Source organism: Cyprinus carpio, chromosome B19 (assembly GCF_018340385.1).
Source record: "Cyprinus carpio isolate SPL01 chromosome B19, ASM1834038v1, whole genome shotgun sequence".
NCBI lineage: Eukaryota > Metazoa > Chordata > Actinopteri > Cypriniformes > Cyprinidae > Cyprinus > Cyprinus carpio.
The window spans coordinates 9,651,300-9,671,294 of NC_056615.1; the positions used below are offsets into that span (position 1 = coordinate 9,651,300).

Sequence of the window (19,995 nt, forward strand, 5' to 3'; positions counted from 1 at the left end):
TTTAAAATATATTTTTATAGGTTTTTTATTTATTTAGAATTGTTTGTTGATTTTCATTGTTTTAATTACTTTTTCTTCATTATGGTATCGTCCTGACATTTTTGACTTTATGACAAAACAATTAAATTCAGAACTTAAAGTCATTGTAACATTTTAAAATAATTATAATTTATTTATTTATTTATTTTTGCATTTTTATAGCTGATGATTCTGAAATGCATAATTAAAAGTAAACACCACAATGTACAAATGAAATAATTGCACTCTTGCAGCACCTTTAACATTTATATAGGTGTTCAGTGACAGTAAAGTACATCCTGTTTGGTCACATGCCTAGAACGCGACGAATACAGGTCACGTCATGTTACCTATTTTGCATGTCTTAATGACTTTATAAAGGAACAACCTTCTGTGACTCAACTGTGACGTGCGTCAAACAATTATCAGATTAAAAATGCAATTAGTGACCTTGTCAGGTCATAAACTTTGATAACTAGTCATGCAACAGGTAGTAATGAGGACTCAAAACATGATGTTTAGTGTAGTTGTGGATTTATTCAAAGTGTACAAATTCTGACACATAAATATGAACATCCCCCAACACACAAGCACTGAGTGACAAACTGACACATTTGAATGTGGAACAGTAGATATATAAAAAAAAAGCTTCACTCGAAGCAATACATTACTTTTTTTGTAGCATGATAAACTTAAAAAAAAAAATCAGATGCTGCAAGTTCATAGTTTACAAAAGGGAATTGCTAAAGTGCATTTAAACATCTCTTGTTGTTCAGGGAAGCACACACTGTAGGTACAGCTAGAAATGACACCAGTAGTCCTCAAACTTGGGAGAAGCTACTGCATCAACATGTTGAGTTAACCTCTTGACAGTTACCACATTCACTTGTTGAACTACTTTAGTGGTCCACCCTTCTCCAATCTGATTTCAACATTTGTGCATTCCCAAACAAGTGATCCATAAAGCTTATTCTGGTTCCCCTGTCCACCGGGACCACAAACACCCAGGGAAAATGATGGTTGGCCATTCTGGATAAAACCATTGGGGGAAAACACATCACCTGAATGTATACATTGGATTTTTCATGATGTCCATGGCAGCTTTGGTACTCAATCCTTTCATTTCAAGACTTTACATGAATGCTAGGATGCTAGGATACGTGTAACACTTCAGACGCAAGGACAAAGACTTTAGGGATAGGTCTTCGTCATTTACAAGTTCATGTCCAGTGTTGTCTTTCATGAGAACTCAGTGTACAACAAGACCTGTTGACATTTTGTAACACTTGTATTGATGTAAAAGTTCCATGTGATCGTCCCACCGCTGCTGCAATCCAACAACTAAAGTGGCAAATCAATGTTGTCCTCTTGCGGTCTCTGAACTGTATTTATTCAGAACCATTTGACTGATAAAACTCAGCCCGCCAAAACAATAATTCCAGGAGCGCAGGGCCACAATGGCCCATGGCACATCACCAGCAGAGCCACCATAGAGGCCTACCACCACATCCAGCTCACATCCCATCACCAAACAGTCATCTTTTCCTCTTCTGCTGCCTCATCATCTTTCTCCGCTTGATGATCATGGAGTGGAGACGTTCCAGGCCTTCTTGTAGACCTTCTCCGATGATGGCACAGGCTGGTTGGAGGTGCCAAGGCGTATGAGAGCCAAGCTCGTTCAGTGCCAACATCTGTTCGACTTCCCCTAGTGGCAATGCGCTACGCAGGTCCTGCTTGTTAGCAACCACCAACACGGGCACCCCCTGGTTCTCCTGGAGCCGTGTGATCTTATGCAACTCCGTCTTGGCCTCCTCCATGCGTTCGGCATCTACAGAGTCCACTACGAACACAAGGCCGTCGGCACACCGCGTATAGGAGCGCCACAGAGGCCGGAGCTTTTCCTGACCTCCTACATCCCAGAAATGAAAGGCTGCAGTCCGGCTTTTCCCACCAAGAGTTACCTTGATCTTCTCTGTGTTGAAGCCTTTGGTGGGAACTGTGTTCACAAACTCATTAAAGCGTAGCCGGTATAATACGGTAGTCTTACCGGCACAGTCCAAACCGAGAATAACAATGTGCAGGGCCTGAAAGGACGGCAGGCAGGGAAATAGGGCATGGGGCTCTGATAATCCATTCCCCATCTTGTTCCGCCACTCTGATGAGGATGAAAGTGAACGCGGAGACTCAGGAGACCAGGTGTCGCCGCTGCTACTGCTGATACTTCACCAAATATTCACAAGGCTTCTCTCGTTCCCCTGAGAAGCTGCTGCTGCTATAACCTGAAACCAAATGAAAAAGGAGATGATGCAATGAGGCCAGCAGTGGAGCACCATGACATACACACTTTTACAGCTCTCCGTTACTTGGCTGTTCATTCTAAGTAAGCATGCTTCTCTCTTTGTCATTCTAAAAGGCACACACATTCAACCTAGCTGGGTGTCATTCAGTTCCAGTGATGGTGAATGAAGGATGAAACAGCAGGAAGCCCATTTGCACATGTAGCGCCACAGGGGCACCAGAATTACGCATCGGTAAAAATCCTAGCGCGCAAAGGCTCCTGTTCATCTATTCTTGCCATTTTATTGTTTAACAGTAGTTGCCAGTTGCAAATAGAGAAAAATGCTCAAGCTGGCCTATGTAAAAGGAGAAAACACCAGTCTGTCGCAGATATCTATGGCCATCTGTAAAAGCGCTTTAGGAGGGGCTCATCTCCATACATAAAGACATGAATTTTGTCATCATTTTCTCCCCAACAAGTGATTCAACATGAGATTCATTATTATTTTGTGCGCTAAAAATGCTTAACGGGTTCCAGAACGCTATAGATGTATTACCAAAATAATAAGTTACTCTAAATTACATTATTACACAGAATAATGCTATTTTTCTACAATTTAAGCTTTGTATGCACCCGCGTATGGAAATAAAATCTCATTCGGCACCCACCTTATTTAGTGCGATCCTTGCGTTACTCGTTAGATGAAAACGTTTGCGACTATGTCCAAAATATTGTTGCCATTCAGATCAGCTGAGCCGACAAGTGTATCCGCTCCCCGTAACAGCGCCTGTTTCACTGACTCTACAGCGGGCTGCCTTCCACTTCATTCTCGCAGGCTTGGCTCCGCCCACTGTGTAGAACTACGCGCTGATTGGTTCAATTCAGTGAGCGCGTGTTATTTTCCTTGGAGTTTGATTGGTGAAAGGTCAAGCCCGTTGTCGTTTTGGACACACCTTTTCACCACCTGTTCAAGTCGCTCGAGGCGTTTAAAGTTTGAGACGCGCTTACAGGTGAGCGTTACTAGGTTATCAGTAACCTAATTCAGTTCTTTAGCTAGTATCCAAAAAGAAAGGAGTGCAGTTTCTGTTATTGGGAAATATCCACTTCATCTAATAAGTTAATGTTTCACTGAGTTGGACACTGCTTAAAAGATTCAGTGAATCATTTAGACTAAATACGAACTGATTCAGCCCGCGTGTGAGCAATTCATTCAAAAGAACCGATTCAAAAGAGTCATTCATTCACGAAACGGATATCACTGGTTCGCACCTTAACATTTGTGTGCATAAAGGGCCCCAGTAGAAGAGTCTTTAACTTTAAAGGAAGTAAAGAAAAGCTCAAAGTGTGAAAACTAACTGAATTGCTGTGTAGTGGAAAGCAAAATGCAATAAACATTAGTGAGCCAGCGCTGTCAAAGAAAAGTGTATCAAAGTGTCAGAACAATTAGCGGTGCTATCAACACACAATTAGCCCGTGATGGACGTGCTGTCACGTACACCACACATCCATTCATACACTGAATGCCCTAGACTCCCGTGATTACCCGTCCTGCGTCTTCAAACAATCGTTCGTCTGAGCCGCTTAATAAACTAGCCAGTTCAGTACAAATTAGTCTATCACTTAAAAAGATGATACTGGAACCCCATTTCAATGAAGTCTAGTGTAATGTGCATATTCAACAAAGGTTAACAAATATGCTACGTTTTAAAAAATAATGCATGAAAACTGTTTTAAATGTTCGTTTTTTTTTTTGTTTTTTTTACAATCAAGACTGTTGGGTAAGAACTTTGCGGTTTTGACAATCTAAACTTATTTTAAGTAACATATATTATAACTGAGATTAAACAGCACTCCATATGTGTTAACCTATAGTTTGGATGAAGGGTTTCGCCAATTCCGATAATGGATTTCTTGCGTAAAACGTTTTGTTTCACTTGTGCGCCATCTTGTGGTAATGGAAGGAATGGGCTCTGATTATTCACCCATTGCTTAACTCATTTAAGCCCATATTATGCCTGTAAGATTCACCTGAAACAAACTGCAGTCAATACAGTTTTATTAGTAGTCAGGGCTGGATTGGTAATCGGGCATACCGGGCATTTTCCCGGTGGGTGACGCTCTAAGGGGCCGACAGAATGTTTTTTTTTTTTTTTTTTTTTTTTTTGCCGAGGACCATCACACACGGACAGCGAGCAGCCAGTGGCCCATTGGTTTGTCTTGTGTATTGACAGTGTAAACATCCAATCACAATGCGCTATAGACAGAGCGATGAAGTATTTTGCTCCACCTGTATAAAGATCGCATCACCCCAACTTCTTCCCACGTTTTCCAAGCAGCTTTATCAGGAGCAGCCTTGCTCTGCGGTGAGTGATGCGGGCCAAAGAGCCAGGTAGGAGGAGAAGAAGAGAGTAGCTGAATCGGTAAAGTGCTTGATGGGACTCATGTGTGTGCACGCCATGTGTAGAATACGTAAACACTTTTTAATAAAACATAAATTCGCCCCCCACGATTTTTTGGTCAAGTCAAGTGTGTTCATAGAGGTTTCCGTGGGCCAATGCGAATAAAGCTAGATTTAAATGATAAAAGACACATATTGTCGGACCTGATGTTATTCTTATCCAAAACAAGATGTGATATGAGTGTGATACATGTGCTACATACTTTCTACCAGTCAAAAAAGTTTGAACAGTAAGAAAGATCCAATAGAAAAATCCAATGATCAGCATTTATCTGAAATAAAAAGCTTTTGTAAAATTATACATATACCATTCAAAAGCTTGGAAGTATAATTTTTACTTTCTTTTTTATTATTATTGGGGAAATGATAGAAATTCATACTTTTATTTAGTAAGGATGCTTTAAACTGATCAAAAGTTACAATAAAGACATTTATAATGTTACAAAAAAAATCCTTTTTAGATAAATGCTGTTCTTCTGAACTTTCTTTCCATCAAAGAAACCTGAAAAAATTATACTCTGCTCTTTTCACCATAATAATAATAATAAATGTTTTTTGAGCAGCAAATCAGAATATTTGAATGATTTCTGAAGGATCATGTGACTGGAGTAAAGATGCTAAAATTTCAGCTTTGAAATCGCAGGAATAAATTACATTTTAAAATATATTCAAATAGAAAACAGTTATTTTAAATAGTAAAAATATTTCAAAATATTACTGATTTTGCTGTATTTTGGATCAAATAAATGCAGGCTTGGTGAGCAGAAGAGAATTCTTTAAAAAATATATTAAAAATCTTACTGTTCAAAAACTTTTGACTGGTATGTATATATGTATATTGAAGTGGTGGTGGGTCGACTTGGACCAAAAGTGCCAGGGCCGATTTTTTGTCCCAGTCCAGCCCTGTTAGTAGTAGTAGTAGTAGTATTGGCCACAACTGTAACCAGTGGGAAATTTTAGTGTTAAAAAAAAAATAATCTTGTTGAACTGATAAACTGAAAGTACAAATATTTATTTTGTTTTAGCTTTTTAGTTATATTGCTCATGTAAAGGTAGTAATACAATTTTAGGATGTGAATCAAAGTTACTTGGTATAAACCCACCAGTCACAAATGTGGCCACTGACATGTTTACAAGTAGCAGGGTTGGGCAAAGATACATCAAAATGTATTTTAAAATAAAGTACCAAAAACTTTCAGTTTAAGTGTATCAAAATAAACTACAAAATACAGCAGCCACATCATGTATCAAAATAAACTACTGTATTTTTGTATTTTAAAAATACTAAAAAAACTTTTAAAAGGGAGCAGGAAATTTCTTCGCAAATCTTCCATCAATTGCTCTATCTGATCTATCGCTTCACTAGTACACTGACTCAGCTGATAAAGTAAACAATGTTTGATAGCAACAGCTTTTCTCTGCCCGAGTCATGCAATAAATCTGACATATGCAACCAGTTAACAGATAAAATATTCACAGAACCCTGTGCTCTCCCAGATGAAGGTTAGTTTTAAAGTAACCAACAGTTTAACGTTAAACAGTTTGCGAATGACTCATAATTGTATCCTAATCTAGTGTTTGTTAATGAAGGGCCTACTTTGCATCAGCAAAACTGACTCAATAAGAAACAATGATGGAAAAACTGAACAAAGTGATGGCACCTGAATTCATAGCAACAAGTTTCTAAATAATTAATAATTTGAATGTTAATCATAAATATTATAATATATTATGTGTCAGGTATGCAATGGTATGCAAAATCATGATCCTAATAAACAGCTACTTCAATTAGGGTACAATATTCAGCAATCAAGATAGATTTAGCATTCAGATAGATTTGGTGAACTGGTTCGACCGGTTCACTAAGAAGATCTGGTTAAATAGAAAGATTCGTTCGCGATCCAGACATCACTAGACGAGACAAAACAAATAAAACCCATTACAAACGAGGCATTTGTTGCATTCAGTGGGGACATAATTACTGATTATAATGACTTATTCTGTCTTTTTACGTGTTGTGTTTCTTATCGTGCTATGTAAACATAAATCCATGACTGCATTTGTGATTGGAGAAACAAACAACAAGCCTACTCTACACTGCTCAAAACTCGCGTTTGAATATTCAGTGGCAAATTATTTCAATATAAAAAATGTACAGACAGTGCCAGACTGTCCTTGCAAAGTTTGAACTGCCCAACTTTATAGAAACAGCCGTTGTGCCACAGACGCATTGTAGGCTACTTGGTTCAGTAAACAGTCCTCATCCTCCATAAATTGTGCAGCACACATCTGAATATTTGAGTTGGACTGTTCTGGAACAGTGTTGAAATACAGCTTAACCACTGATTTCTATTCATGTCCTCTTTAGAAAGGCCAAAGTTTCCCTTCAACAAAACACACAGCGACTCCACAACATGGCAGCTGCAGCAACAGAGAGAATAAACGTTAGGCCTTCTTTCTTTGAGTGAACATTTGGGCGGTGTTATGCAAATCTTCTCACATAGTGACGTAGAGATGTGGGGGCATGTTAGAACGAGCAGTTTTAGGGAGTATGGTTAACCCTTAACTTTGATAAAGAATATCTCTTTGGATTTGAGACTTTAGATTTTGCAACTTTACAGATCATCTTTATGCACCAAGAGCTTGTAACACTCCAAAGAGAAAGGAAAGATTGAAATCACATCATTTGACCCCTTTAAATGTAGCCAGAACGTAATCAGAAAGTAGCAACAGAACTCATTAAGGAGTATTAACCCAACTCCAACCAATGAATCTATTGAGAGCCATAGAAGTATAGAGGATACATACACATTAATAGTGTAGTAAGAACTTTTACTTATAATCCAAAAGAGAATACTACAGAGCAGGTATTCCAAAACATTTGAAACATTCTAACAGAAAAGGTCAAATTTATGTGTGAATGTGGGTGAAAAAGTAAGTTTGTGTGTGTGGTTGTGTGTGTGTGTGTGGGAGGGAGGGAGGGACTGTATTGAATGAGTGTGTGTAGCCTGTGGACTACATTGCAGAGGTCTCTTTAGCTACTAATGCCTTTAAGCAAAACAAGTTTCTCAGAGTGGCTTGCAGTAAATGCTGCTGCTCCACGCGTGTTTACCATTAAACCAATATCGTGGCATTAAAATGTAATGTTGTACAACACTGAAACACTGTATTATTATTATTTTTTTTGTGTGTACAACCGACGAACTTAACATAGGCTGAAAGTAGCAAGCTAACATTAATTGTGGGGCTGCTGCTCTGTATAATAGTTTTAAAAAACATTGTTAACTGGTAAACTATTTAGCCTAGGCTACTAAAATGAACACCAAAACTTAAAATGAACTGTTAAAAATTAAAGCAATTTATGCAAAAAAAAATTGATGGAAAGCTGGCTGCCTGCACATTTCTTACCTTGACCACCTTCTTCCATATGCATCAATTTTCTCTTCTGATAACAACAAGTCTGGGCAAACTAGCCTATTGAGTAGGCACACATCAGAGGCCGCATTTTTACGATGTCATCATGTAGTATTCTTACAAAGTTTTTTACAGTATATTAAAACTACAAAAATACAAAACACTGAAGTATTTTGATACAAAATATAAAGCCATTTTCATCAATCCTATCAAATACAAATTACAAAATACTATTTTGTATTTGAAATACATGTATCATAAATACTGCCCATCCCTGACAAGTAGCCTATTCAGGATTTATATGAGGCAGAGCTCTTGCATAAAATAAGACAAGACATTTTGTTTTTAATTTATTGATTCTTTTATTGTATGTTTTGAAATCATGCTTATTGAAATCCAGAGCAGATATATAAATCTGTGCAAACAAATTAAAGAGAAGTACACAACTTTAAGATCTGATGTATGTTGAGTAAGTTTACATGTTGGACATGTGGCATATTTTTAAGATTTTAAAGGAATGGTCCAATGGCTTGTCATGCCTCAGTAACAACTTTCTGTTTTATCATGCCAGTCAAGTCTATTGACTTCAGGACTTTCAGGATTTCACTAAACCTGCAGTGATTGCACTGCTCTTGCCATGAGGTCACTGTCCCATCGAGAGGCATCCCACCCCAGGAACCAGCCGGTGAAGGTGGGGGGCTCGTGTCCCTGCTTTACCACCACAACAGGTGTTCCCTTGTCCCGTCCGGATGGGTCTGTCTCAATGTAGGTCTTTGCTGCAAAGGTACAAATACTTAATCAAAAAACTGTATGACTATATTTATTAGTTTACAAAGAGAGGACATAATCAATTTTAAAATGTATATTTTGCATGTGAGAATATTTTGGTTTGTTCAAGTATGCTGCTGAACCTGTTAAGTTTTAAAGGGGTTTCTGTTTTGTATTCAGATTATGAAGAAAAAACTTTTAAGGAATGTGTGCTTGAGACATCTCACCGGATTTTACAGACTCAGTCCTCTCCACCTCATTTGCATCCTTTCCAATCCACACAAAAACCTGAGAGATGAAATTAAGGATCAGTGGCACGTTGCACATGCTAATCCATGAAAGTCAGGAGATATCTTTGAATGCTAAAATAAAGACTGTCAGAAATCTAATCAGAGATAATCTCGGAGGAAGTCATAAAGAAACATAACTGTCTTACCTGTTCCCAGACATCCAGTAACATGACATCATCCTCTGCCAGGTCATCTTGGTTAAACTCACCAGGTACTTCTTCAATCTATAGTTGTAAAATGCATGTTTAGTGTCCAAACAACAGTTTTCCTGTATGTAGCAGTATCTGAGCAGTTAACACAGGAAGCCAAGACATGTTTTACATTTTAAGTATAGATTCCAATGCAGAATTTGTATCCAAAGCAAAAGCTTAAAGGGATACTCCACCCCAAAATGAAAATTTTGTCATTATTCACTTACCCCCATGTCGTTCCAAACCCGTAAAAGCTCAGTTCGTCTTCGGAACACAATTTAAGATATTTTGGATGAAAACCTGGAGGCCTGTGACTGTCCCATAGACTGCCAAATAAATAACAGTGTCAGGATCCATAAAAGGTATGAAAGTCGTCGACATAATACTCCATCTGCCATCAGACGTGCAATCTGGGTTATATGAAGCGACGGGAACACTTTTTGTAAGCGAAGAAAACAAAAATAATGACTTTATTCGACAACCCAGATTGCACATCTGATGGCAGATGGAGTATTATGTCGACGACTTTCATACCTTTTATGGACCTTGGCAGTCTATGGGACAGTCACAGGCCTCCTGGTTTTCATCCAAAATATCTTAAATTGTGTTCTGAACCTGAACGGAGCTTTTACAGGTTTGGAACGACAGGGGGGTAAGTTTTCGTTTTTGGGTGGAGTATCCCTTTAATGTGAAACTGAACTGTACTTGGGCTCTCTCTTATCTGGGTCTATAGGATACTCACGGTGAAGTTTCCACTTTTGTTGGAGCAGGCGAACAGGCGGGGAGGATGTGCTATAGATTTGCTCTCTAACATCTCAGACGTCTGATACTCCATCTTTCCACCGAGAGCTTTCCAGAAGTCCTCTTTCGATGGGCAACAAGTGTTCAAAAGTTAAAAGATGTAAATGTTGTCTGTAACTCCTACCAATGTGTGAGTATAAAGCATGAAGAGAATGAATTTAATCTATTGCGCATTGGCCATACCTGGCTCGTTTCCTTCAGTAATTGGTTTGGTTTTGCACTTCAGTTTCTCACTCATGTACTTTGCCCCACGTTCCTCTTCCTCACTGGCCCCCTTCCCCTTCCACAAGTACCCATCCCCCTCAGGTAACTTCAGAAGGTAGGCATCATTGCTGTTCAAACTTGATGCTTTAGCATCTACCTGTTAGACCACAAACCAACACACTCAAGGTTATACTTAAAAATAGGTAAGCTTAACCAAAGAGGAACACTGTTTTGGACCATCAAGTAGATCTCCACCGCCATGACTGGACTGGATGATCTGGACTAACTACTGACTTTAAATGACCAAGTTAGACATGAAAACGTGGTTTATCTGGATCCTCCATTTCCTAATAATTTCATGCGTCCAAACTCATGTTTCTGGGCATTGAGTTTGTAGACCAGGACTTGCCTCACAAATCCGTGTAATGGTGCCCAGGTTCTTGCGCACTTGAAAGAGACGTGTTGGAGGTGCAATTGCCTGTCCTCCCTTTTTAGAAGTCCCGTTCTTGTACACGATCAGAGGCTTTTCTTTGAAGAGGCTCAGCAAATGAGGTGGTTCCTTTCCTTGAGTCACTCGCACCTGAATGGACATGGAATGGTGAACCATGATAAGACAACAACTCTAGGCTAGTTGTTTTTTTCTAGATTTTCAGTCAGGGCTGCTGGACATCTTTGAAGCCATACTTGTCTAGTTTATAATCCAGCCCCAGTTACAGTCAGCAAATTATCACATAGATAAAATTCAAATCCCACTCACCTGAACAGCTTTTCCTCCCAGCGAACGGTCCAGTTCAACAGTGAGAAAGGCTGAAGCTGTCAGTTCATCTATTGTGCTGCTGGAACCTTGCCTAAGGGTAGAAGCATAGAGCGATAAGCCTTATTTGATTCTTTTTGTGTATGATTTGACTCCCCCTCTGGAAATGATCTACTATCTACTTCTATGAGGCGTACCAAGTGTAAATGATTTCTCCTTTGGTGTAGGTATATAAAATGATATAGCAGTCCCCTCCATAGAACTGGCCATATGTCTCTGGGTCAACAGGAACCTTGGTATCACCTGTGGCATTACCACACTCCACCCTCCAAATCTGTGTAACAAGACCAGATTAAGAATATCCATCAACTATATTTACATGTTGGGACAGGTGGATTTCATTCTGTGATAATATAGAACAATTTGTAATTGCTGTGAAATGACGTCCTCTTAAGATGCTTCAAACAGAAGTCATTTTGTTGGTCAATACAGTGAATCCATGTGACCAACTTGAACCCTTAAAGTCTTAAAATTACTGCATTTCACTGAACAGTGGTAAATGTGATCACTATTTTTGAGTGCAAAAATCATTCAGCAGCTTATCTTCTAGTTTAATTTTGAGTGTCTTTTTGACAGTAAGATGTTCATCTGCTGCTATGCCAAAGGCCAGCACAATTGAATTTATGCAGTCTCTGATCTTTTGTATGCAAATTGTTACCTGTGTTTTTCCAGTGCCATTGTCAACCATGTTGTACTGAGCAGCCATGTGATTAGACTCGTGCAGCTTGGAGGCATTAAACACTTCTTGCTTAATCTTGGCGATCCGCTCAGTGACATACACTCTGCCTAGACCCTCAGCCTGGTCCTTCTCTTTCCAGGTTTTGAAAAACTGCTTAAAGATGGGCGTCTCTCCACCCTCTGGAAGGACCTGGATCTGTGTGCAGGGACGAAAAGACCTGTGTGACCCAAAGAATATATATATATATATATATATATATATATATATATATATATATTTTAGGCATACAACATCTTGGAGCAATCATCTACCCCTGATGTACCCTTAAGGTACTACTATGAACCTTCCAGTCCTGTTTTTTTTTTTGACAGTTTTGATACATCCAACTATGGTTGGTATGTTCACTCATTCAAGTGAATGTAAATAATGCAGCAAAACATATACACATATCTAATGTTTCTGAACCTGGGTGTTGGCAGGATATCCCATCTGCTTAATGAAGCCCTCAGCTGTTTTCATGGCCTCCTTCCTTTCATCTGGATTTGCGTTGCGGCCTAGATCATTAAAAAATAAAGTCAAGGAATCTCAGTAAGATTACACAATTACTTCATTTAATGGATTCAGTTTACCAATACCTTTCCACACAAAGATCATTTTGCTTTTTCCATGGTCCAGAATGAAGCATTCCTCAGACAACAGGTCACTCTGATTAAAAGGATTTTCATCTGACACAAGCGACACTTGCATTTTCCCAGTTGCATCTGATACCTGTAAAGTGCAATTGTAATTAAATAATATCCTGTTACATTTCAATTGTGCTTGTGTCTGTGTGCATGTGTCTGTTAGATTTTGCATATAGATTAATTAAACTGAAGTTTATAGACTCGTTTACCATGTAAAGTTTGGCCATTTTCCTGTTTGACATGTCTGCAACCACATCCTCATTATCGTCACCTTCAGGGATTTCAGGCTTCTTACCGAGAACCTGTGATGTGCAAAGACAAGGTATAAAAATGTCAAACCTTCCAGCTAAACCTGATATCGTACTGCCTATAGCAAACATTGGTTGAGCTGTAAAATTCTTAGTTATGAAAGATAAAAATGAGCTCTAATAAGTACTTCCGGATGCTTAAGATTGGATTTCATGCAAATTCATCCATACTTAAGATGTTTGAAGGGCAGTTTTATCTGATACCTCCATCATAGCTGAATGCTCATGTCCTTCTTCTACAACCACCAGCTGGGCTCGTCCGTTCCTCTCGTTGTCTCGGATGCCAGTAGCTACCTGTGCAGCTTTGAGGCGCTCAAATTTGTTGCACTTAGACCCACACCATTGGTAGATCACCTAGTTTCAGGAATCAGTTTAATTCATTGCGATCCTAGCAATATGTGCTCATGTTTGTTATGCATACAATAGCAAGCTTCCAAGGAAAACATTGGCCTCAGTTTTTGTTCTTGTTAATTATGTCTGTTACACAATTTCTTAAGAAATCTTTTTTGCCACCTCTAACTTTGCTTAAAATGCTACAGTATAGTTGTTTTACACTGTCATTGTGGAATGGTATCAGTCAGAATGTGTCTGTTCTGTTTATTTGACTGTGGTCTGCAAGTTCCTTTGGAGAAGTGAGAGAGCTAGCACTAAGTGTGCTGTCAAATACTTAAGTCAATTGGTATTGTCACATTTAATCTTCCTACAAACTATCCTATGTAACTCATCAGCAAAAGCCTGTTAGTAGCTTAAGATGCTTCTGTTGTTAGGCTTGAGATGTGGTTCAGCCCTTGTGCTCTCACAACATTTGCTACACAGTTTGTTGACTGCCAGTAATTTGACAGCAGTCCAAATCAATCAAACCCACCCAAAGTGCATACAGAGAGGAAATTAAATACACTCTGCACAAATGAACCAGCCAGTGTTTGTCTATCGAAAATGAAGTGTAATACGTGACATTTCTTTAGGGATTCTATCTGGATTATCCTAACTGAGACTGTACTTGTTTAATTATATTTGCACTTTAAAAAACATATATATTTTATGTTAAATGTATAAGGTTTGAAGGATAAAAAAGTTTGTAGATTATAACTCAAATAAACTCATGAATTTGGTAAGTCAGTTAGCAATCATCGGTGATTCCCTTCTTTCTTAATTAACAGTTTACACAAAAATCAGTCATTATTTACTCACCCTGATGGTGTTTAAACACTGCATAGTATTTTGCAGTGATTTTATGATTTTTTAGAAAGAAATGACCTAAGTTTCACAAAAGCTATTGATTTCAGAGGACTCAGAATACAGTGCATAAGTTATTATGTGTGTGGATGCCTTTTTTACAGTACCAGCTGCGGTTTTCCATTTTCAATGTGGAAAAGTGCAGTCTGGTCATTTTGCTAAATAATTCCATGGATGTTCCACAGAAGAAAAAATAAGTCTAATCATGCATTTGGAGCGACATGAGGGTGAATGGGCAATGACAGGATTTTTATTTTTAGGTTAAATATCCTATTAAAAAGACCTAACACAGCCACTAGTATGTTTGTTGCAGATCTTACCGCTCCCAGATCAACTATGAAGCAGTCGCCATTGTTGAAACTGGCCCAGGCGAGAGGCACTTCTGTGGCCCGGACAGTGCGCCTGCCCTTGATGTGGAAGAGTCGGCGGGCTGTAAGATCATTGGTGACCACGTGTTGAAACCCTGATGCAACACCTCCAGCCTGAGAAGGTTGGAAAATATTTTTTAAAACGTTCCTGCTCTTTCTTCTTGTTTTTCCATTTATAAACCCGTGACTCATTTTCATTCTGAGGCCAATTGCAAAACTGAGGAGTTGAATGCCCCCAAACACGTGCTGTGACACAACATCCCCTCTGACCACGCATGTTTGTGAAAAACATAAGGTCCTATGCACAGTAGGAAGATATTGGAGTAGCAGGTTTTACCTCACCCAAATTGTAAACAAAAAGACTGATCCTAGGTTTGCACTGTGAAGTCTAGGAAACATTTTCTCAATTTGCAAATATATACAGCAGCAACTGTCAGTCTTTCCATAGGTTTAAACAGCAGCTTTATGTTTGATCTAAGATAGGCCTGAAGTAAAGTGAGAAATAATACACTGTCATTAGAGCACAAAAACTACAAGAAAACTGTCATCAAGAGTAGGTCTAGAGGGTTGTAAACTGTCTCAAACCTTATATGTGATCCCGCCTTTGAAGTAGCTGGTGAAGTTGGTGGACTCAAAACCTTGGAGTTCACGGTACTGGACCGGTTTTCCTCCCAGGTAGTCATCCATCTGAATGGTAAAGATGGCTGCCGCTGCACTTTCATCCTGGGTACATTCCTTACCTAGAAAGAGAGAAAGAAGGATCATTTACTTCTGTGACCTATTCATCCTTTTTCTTTCAGGTTAAAAATTAATTGATTGGGGGGGTGGGGTTCTTGTACACTTTCAGTTCATCAGCTGCATAAACCTTGCATTTGCAAGCCACATTGAGCTGTTTGTTTCACACTTGATGAAGACTGATATACAAAGTGTTTATTCACCCAGCATAAATTTTTACACTTTAAAACCTGCTATGTTAGCTTTTTCATGTGACCATAGATGTGTTGTTGGAGGTAAAAAGCCTGTTCTGTGCAATCTATCCACTTTGAAGTAGGCTTTTTTGGGTAAATAAATGACTTGGCAAGAAAGACATGATGAGCAGAAACATCATTAAGGAATCCATTGCATCGGAAGTGGTTAATGACTCATAATGGAAGCTGTGTGTGTGTGTGTGTGTGTGTGTGGTTATGGTCACAAATACACTCAAGGCCAGAACATCTGTGATATTGACAGTTCTGAAACGTCTAATGGAGTAAAGAAAGTGCTTTCTCTCCGCAGAGGAAGGAAACTGTATTAAGTGCACATGGTTTCTGGCGACTAAATGGCTTCTAAATTTCTGTGATCTTTTTTGAGCAAGCTGGTGACATTAAAAGAACTTTAAAGTCATATTTTTCTTGTAGACTTTGCCAGAATAAAATGCATAAACCATGGTCATTCTCGTCTTCATGAGCTTCCTGTTTTCTGTTCTTTTGTAACTTGACCACAGAAGTTTGTTTTTTGAAAATGCTGTGAGACAGCTTTTTAGAGCAACCAGAGCATGTATGCCTGAGGCATATTCCAATAAAAATATTAAAAAACAAAGCCCTCTGAAACAAAAGCATGACCCAGATCAATGGCAAATGAGAGTGCTATATTTTAAGTAATGACAAAATCACCTGACATTTTGATGTTATGAAAAGGCTAAATTATGTTATTTTAAGAGATTTATTAATCTAGACATATGTCACATTGAAGCTCTGCATCATTTCCTGTTTTATTTTATGTATCTTTTCTTGGTATGTTGGCTGGACCTTTTTTTTGTTTGTTTGTTTGTTTGTTTTTTTTTGCTTGTTTGTTAGAAATTAACATTAAAATATTATTTTCATTTATTAAGGCTCTTCAAAATATCAAACTGAATTTTAATTCAGAAATTAAAAATATGCTCATTATACAGAAGGTGTATGAAAGTCCAGTATTAATATCAGGTGACCCAGTACCTGCTTCTGAGAATAAACTTTACAGCCTTCATAATTCTAAAGCGTCATTTTATAGGGGCCATATACTCTACTTTGCTCAGTCTATCTGCTGGCGTGTTTACAATAAGCACATTAGAGTATCATGTCAACTAATTTGCCCTAGTCTTTCCTCAACCTTTTAAATAGTTACTGCGATTTTATTTGATTTTATTTTTATTTTTGTTTTATTTTATTTTTTTCAGATATCATTGAAATCATCATTCATGCAATTCTGGATTAGTTTGTGAATACAATTTGACCATACTGATAACCTGTTGAACATTTAGGTACTAGTCAAGCTACTAAGATTAGTCAGATTAGTTACTGTTTAACTGCAGAGTCACATGCAGTATAAAGTAACAGAAAATATTCTACATAGTACATATGTAAAAAGAGTATTTAAACATAAAAAGTTTCAAAAGACCTAACCTCTTTATAAATGACCATTGAAAATCCATTGCTTACCCAGCCAGTAATGCAGATCATAGAAGCACGAGTCCTTTTGTTTGACAGTGTGGAGCACCAGGTAGGCATCACCTATATAGAAGCTCCCGTGTAAGTTTTCAGGCACAGGGGCCAGTTCCATCTTTTCAATTCTCCATATCTGTAGACCTGGGCGCTTGCCAGCTTGCTCAAACTCTTTGTGCTGAAGCCCCATGACTGAGATAGTTCAGATGCAGATGTGGTGAGAGACAGACAGTGTACTTCAGTGGTCTGACAGCACTGAATCAATAACAGTCCTGTGCAGATGTCTCCAATGACACTTTAAGTGGGTGTGTTCAGTAGTTAAACACATAGAGAGAGAGAGAGAGAGAGAGAGAGAGAGAGAGATAGAGAGAGAGAGAGAGAGAGAGAAGAGAATAAAAAGTTGAGTAATAAATGTGCAATTGCTTTATTGCATTTCCCTATTGCAGCTCTTATAAAACCATATTAAATGAATCTGATGAAAATGAAATTAACAGAAAGTGGTGTCTGAAGTGATGCACAAAAACTCTTGAGTAGTAATAGTAAACTGAAGCACACATTTAAATTTAGCAGACACTTTTATCCAAAGCAACTTACAGCTCATTCAGGCTATACATTTTTTTTTTTTACCAGTATGCGTGTTCATGGGAATTGAACCCACGACCTTTTGCACTGCTAACCATCTACCACTGAGCCACAGGAACATGTGACATGAGGTTTGTTCCCATAATGAAGGGGAATTTAATCTGAAAAAAAGTACATAAATAGTAGTAGATGAGACACTATCACAGCTCATTTTCATCAATATTGGAGATTTATCATAAAATAGGTTGAAAGTATTTCAGCTGCAGCTGGAAAAAGTCATTCAGTAAGGTGGGTGGGGTTGAGGTTAAATTTGGTTTGGTAGAAAATGTTTTTTTTTTTTTTTTTTTTTTTTTTTTTTTTTTTTTTAAAGCCACTGGGAAAAACAACAATTTAGAGGAGGGTCATGTTATATGAAAGGTCTCACTCTGAACAAGAAACAAGCAGTTAATTCATGTAGTAAATCCTTCACTGACACATGGTTTACCCATGTGACTAAAAGGAAACGTTTTGGTAGTTCAGCATCTCTCAGGAAGTCAAGGTTGTGACTGTCATGTACTGTACATATGTTTAATGCCATCAGAGAGTGTCCTGAGATCCTGACCTTTGACTTGCCCTCTATTCCTTGGCAGTGGATAGTGGTAAACATGTGTTAATGAATCATCTATTATTTAATAGTACTTTAGTCTTTCAGCCTCCAACAAGCCAGGTATTTGAATGATCAGGGATAACTCCCTGGTGAGGAGGGAACCAAGCTTGACTTGTCATTTCAAGCCACGTTATATGCACAGAGAATAGCATATGAAATGTATATTGAAAAGAAGAAACCCTACTTTGATACAACTGGTAGTGTGTGGGATTCATTCATTTTTGTTTTGAGTTTGGATTTATTTTTGGTTGTTTGCCCTATGCACCTATCGATTACCTGCAGGTGTGTGAGGCTAATTGTTTATCAAAGACAAAATCTGTAGCTTGAGTATCATGTTTGATACATCAAGCTTTTTATGGCTCATGTAGTGTGGTATAGGAGAATATAGAGCTTATACTCAAGAAATGAAGAAAAAAAAAACTTATTTTAATTTATTACACACATTTTAACATGATTATTTTATAAATATTACAAATATGGAAGTTATACCTATGTTTACTTTATATTAAAAAACAGTCCAGCTTCAAGTCATGTTTCACATGTCTTTTTCCTGTGAAATCTTTAATCATTTTTAATGAAAGGCCTTTTTCTTGCTGAAATGCATAAACTATCAATCAGATTACATACAGTAAGGCATATAGTAGATTGTGGACAATTGTTTTTTTAAGCAAAGTTTTCATCTTGTAACTTAGAGGCCTTAGAAATTAGTATGTCAAATATGATACAGTACAGGCTTTATAGGGCTAAAAGACATTTTTATTACTGACGTTAGTATGATGATAATAGCCTTTCATCATTGCAACCAGGTGACACTGTTCTCATGAAATCATTTGGGAAAAAAATAGTTAAGTTGAATTTGTACTGGCTTCTTTTTAGCAACTCGTTCATTTCTAGCATTGGGACCATTTCAAATCTGTAGACCCACAAGAGTGATAGAGCTTGATTAATCTGTATTAGTGAGTGTCTGGTGTGTTTCTGATGTGACACTCTGTAAACTGAAACCTTTCCACTGGGAATGAGGGGACTGTGCTGACGCCATTCCACTGTTCCTGATCTAATAAGCACTTTTATATGGTGCAAACCATGCTATTTAACATTTAAATATAAGATTTTAGAAATGATAACCAAATTTCTAACAATTTTAATTTAAAGTTGCATCTGTTGTTGTTGTGTTTATAACCGGATACAGAGTGACTCAAACAGTGTTGTTTTCTGTATCCGGTTTTCTGTACAATTTATCAGCTGTTGCATCAAACAGATATGTCACATGGCCACATTATCTGTGCATTACCCATTAAACAATTTATGGGTACTTTATGGGAAACCGAAGTGTTATGCACTATACATTGTGTTGCATCATACACTAAAGATGTCTGAGTTATTTCTGAGATTCTGGTTATTATGTGTTGATAAGTTCCCATTTGCTTCTGGTAGAGGACCAGGTTCTCTCTTTTGGCAGGGACACAGTTGAATTCACACTTATAGCAACAAACAAAACAGTCAGCTTTTGCTTCTGCACACACACACTTTTTTTTCTCTTTTGCAGCATTGCACCAAGTTTAGTAAGAAACGGAATGCAACAAGTTGTCATACCTTATATATGACCTTGTATCACACATTTTAGTTCGATCAGAGATGCATGCGCCTCTAAGAATCCTACAAACCAGTGTTCAGAACTCTTCTGCTATAGCATCATTCCAAACAGAAGTGCAAAAAAAATTTAAAAAATGTTCCAAAGGACAATTATTTATGATAAATGAAGTTTGTGCCAAGTTATGCTTTACACATAGTTATGTTA

The 19,995-nt window shown here is 37.9% G+C and overlaps 2 protein-coding genes across 2 annotated transcripts; both read right to left on the reverse strand.

Annotated features, from left to right (window-relative positions):
* Positions 1-535: 535 nt before the first annotated feature.
* Positions 536-3,120, reverse strand: LOC109065711 (ADP-ribosylation factor-like protein 4A). Its single transcript, XM_019082717.2, has 2 exons — positions 2,965-3,120; positions 536-2,297 (listed from the first exon to the last, which is right to left on the reverse strand). The coding sequence occupies exon 2, from the start codon at positions 2,157-2,159 to the stop codon at positions 1,554-1,556; it is 606 nt and encodes a 201-aa protein (XP_018938262.1). The 5' UTR covers positions 2,160-2,297; positions 2,965-3,120; the 3' UTR covers positions 536-1,553.
* A 5,390-nt stretch (positions 3,121-8,510) lies between these two features.
* On the reverse strand, positions 8,511-17,257 carry LOC109065707 (adseverin-like). Its single transcript, XM_042745101.1, has 16 exons — positions 16,967-17,257; positions 15,096-15,250; positions 14,463-14,624; positions 13,111-13,260; positions 12,808-12,900; positions 12,551-12,683; positions 12,381-12,469; positions 11,895-12,110; positions 11,374-11,510; positions 11,180-11,270; positions 10,832-11,002; positions 10,402-10,579; positions 10,160-10,281; positions 9,373-9,450; positions 9,164-9,224; positions 8,511-8,944 (listed from the first exon to the last, which is right to left on the reverse strand). The coding sequence occupies exons 1-16, from the start codon at positions 17,157-17,159 to the stop codon at positions 8,775-8,777; spliced, it is 2,199 nt and encodes a 732-aa protein (XP_042601035.1). The 5' UTR covers positions 17,160-17,257; the 3' UTR covers positions 8,511-8,774.
* Between the last annotated feature and the right edge of the window lie 2,738 nt (positions 17,258-19,995).

Coding starts and splice junctions, on each gene's coding strand:
- LOC109065707 (XM_042745101.1), bottom strand. CDS start 17,159: ATGGGGCTTCAGCACAAAGAGTTTGAGCAAGCTGGCAAGCGCCCAGGT. Junction 15,251..16,966: donor TGATCTGCATTACTGGCTGG/GTAAGCAATGGA, acceptor CTCTCTTTCTAG/GTAAGGAATGTACCCAGGAT. Junction 11,003..11,179: donor TGGGAGGAAAAGCTGTTCAG/GTGAGTGGGATT, acceptor ATGTCCATTCAG/GTGCGAGTGACTCAAGGAAA.
- LOC109065711 (XM_019082717.2), bottom strand. CDS start 2,159: ATGGGGAATGGATTATCAGAGCCCCATGCCCTATTTCCCTGCCTGCCG.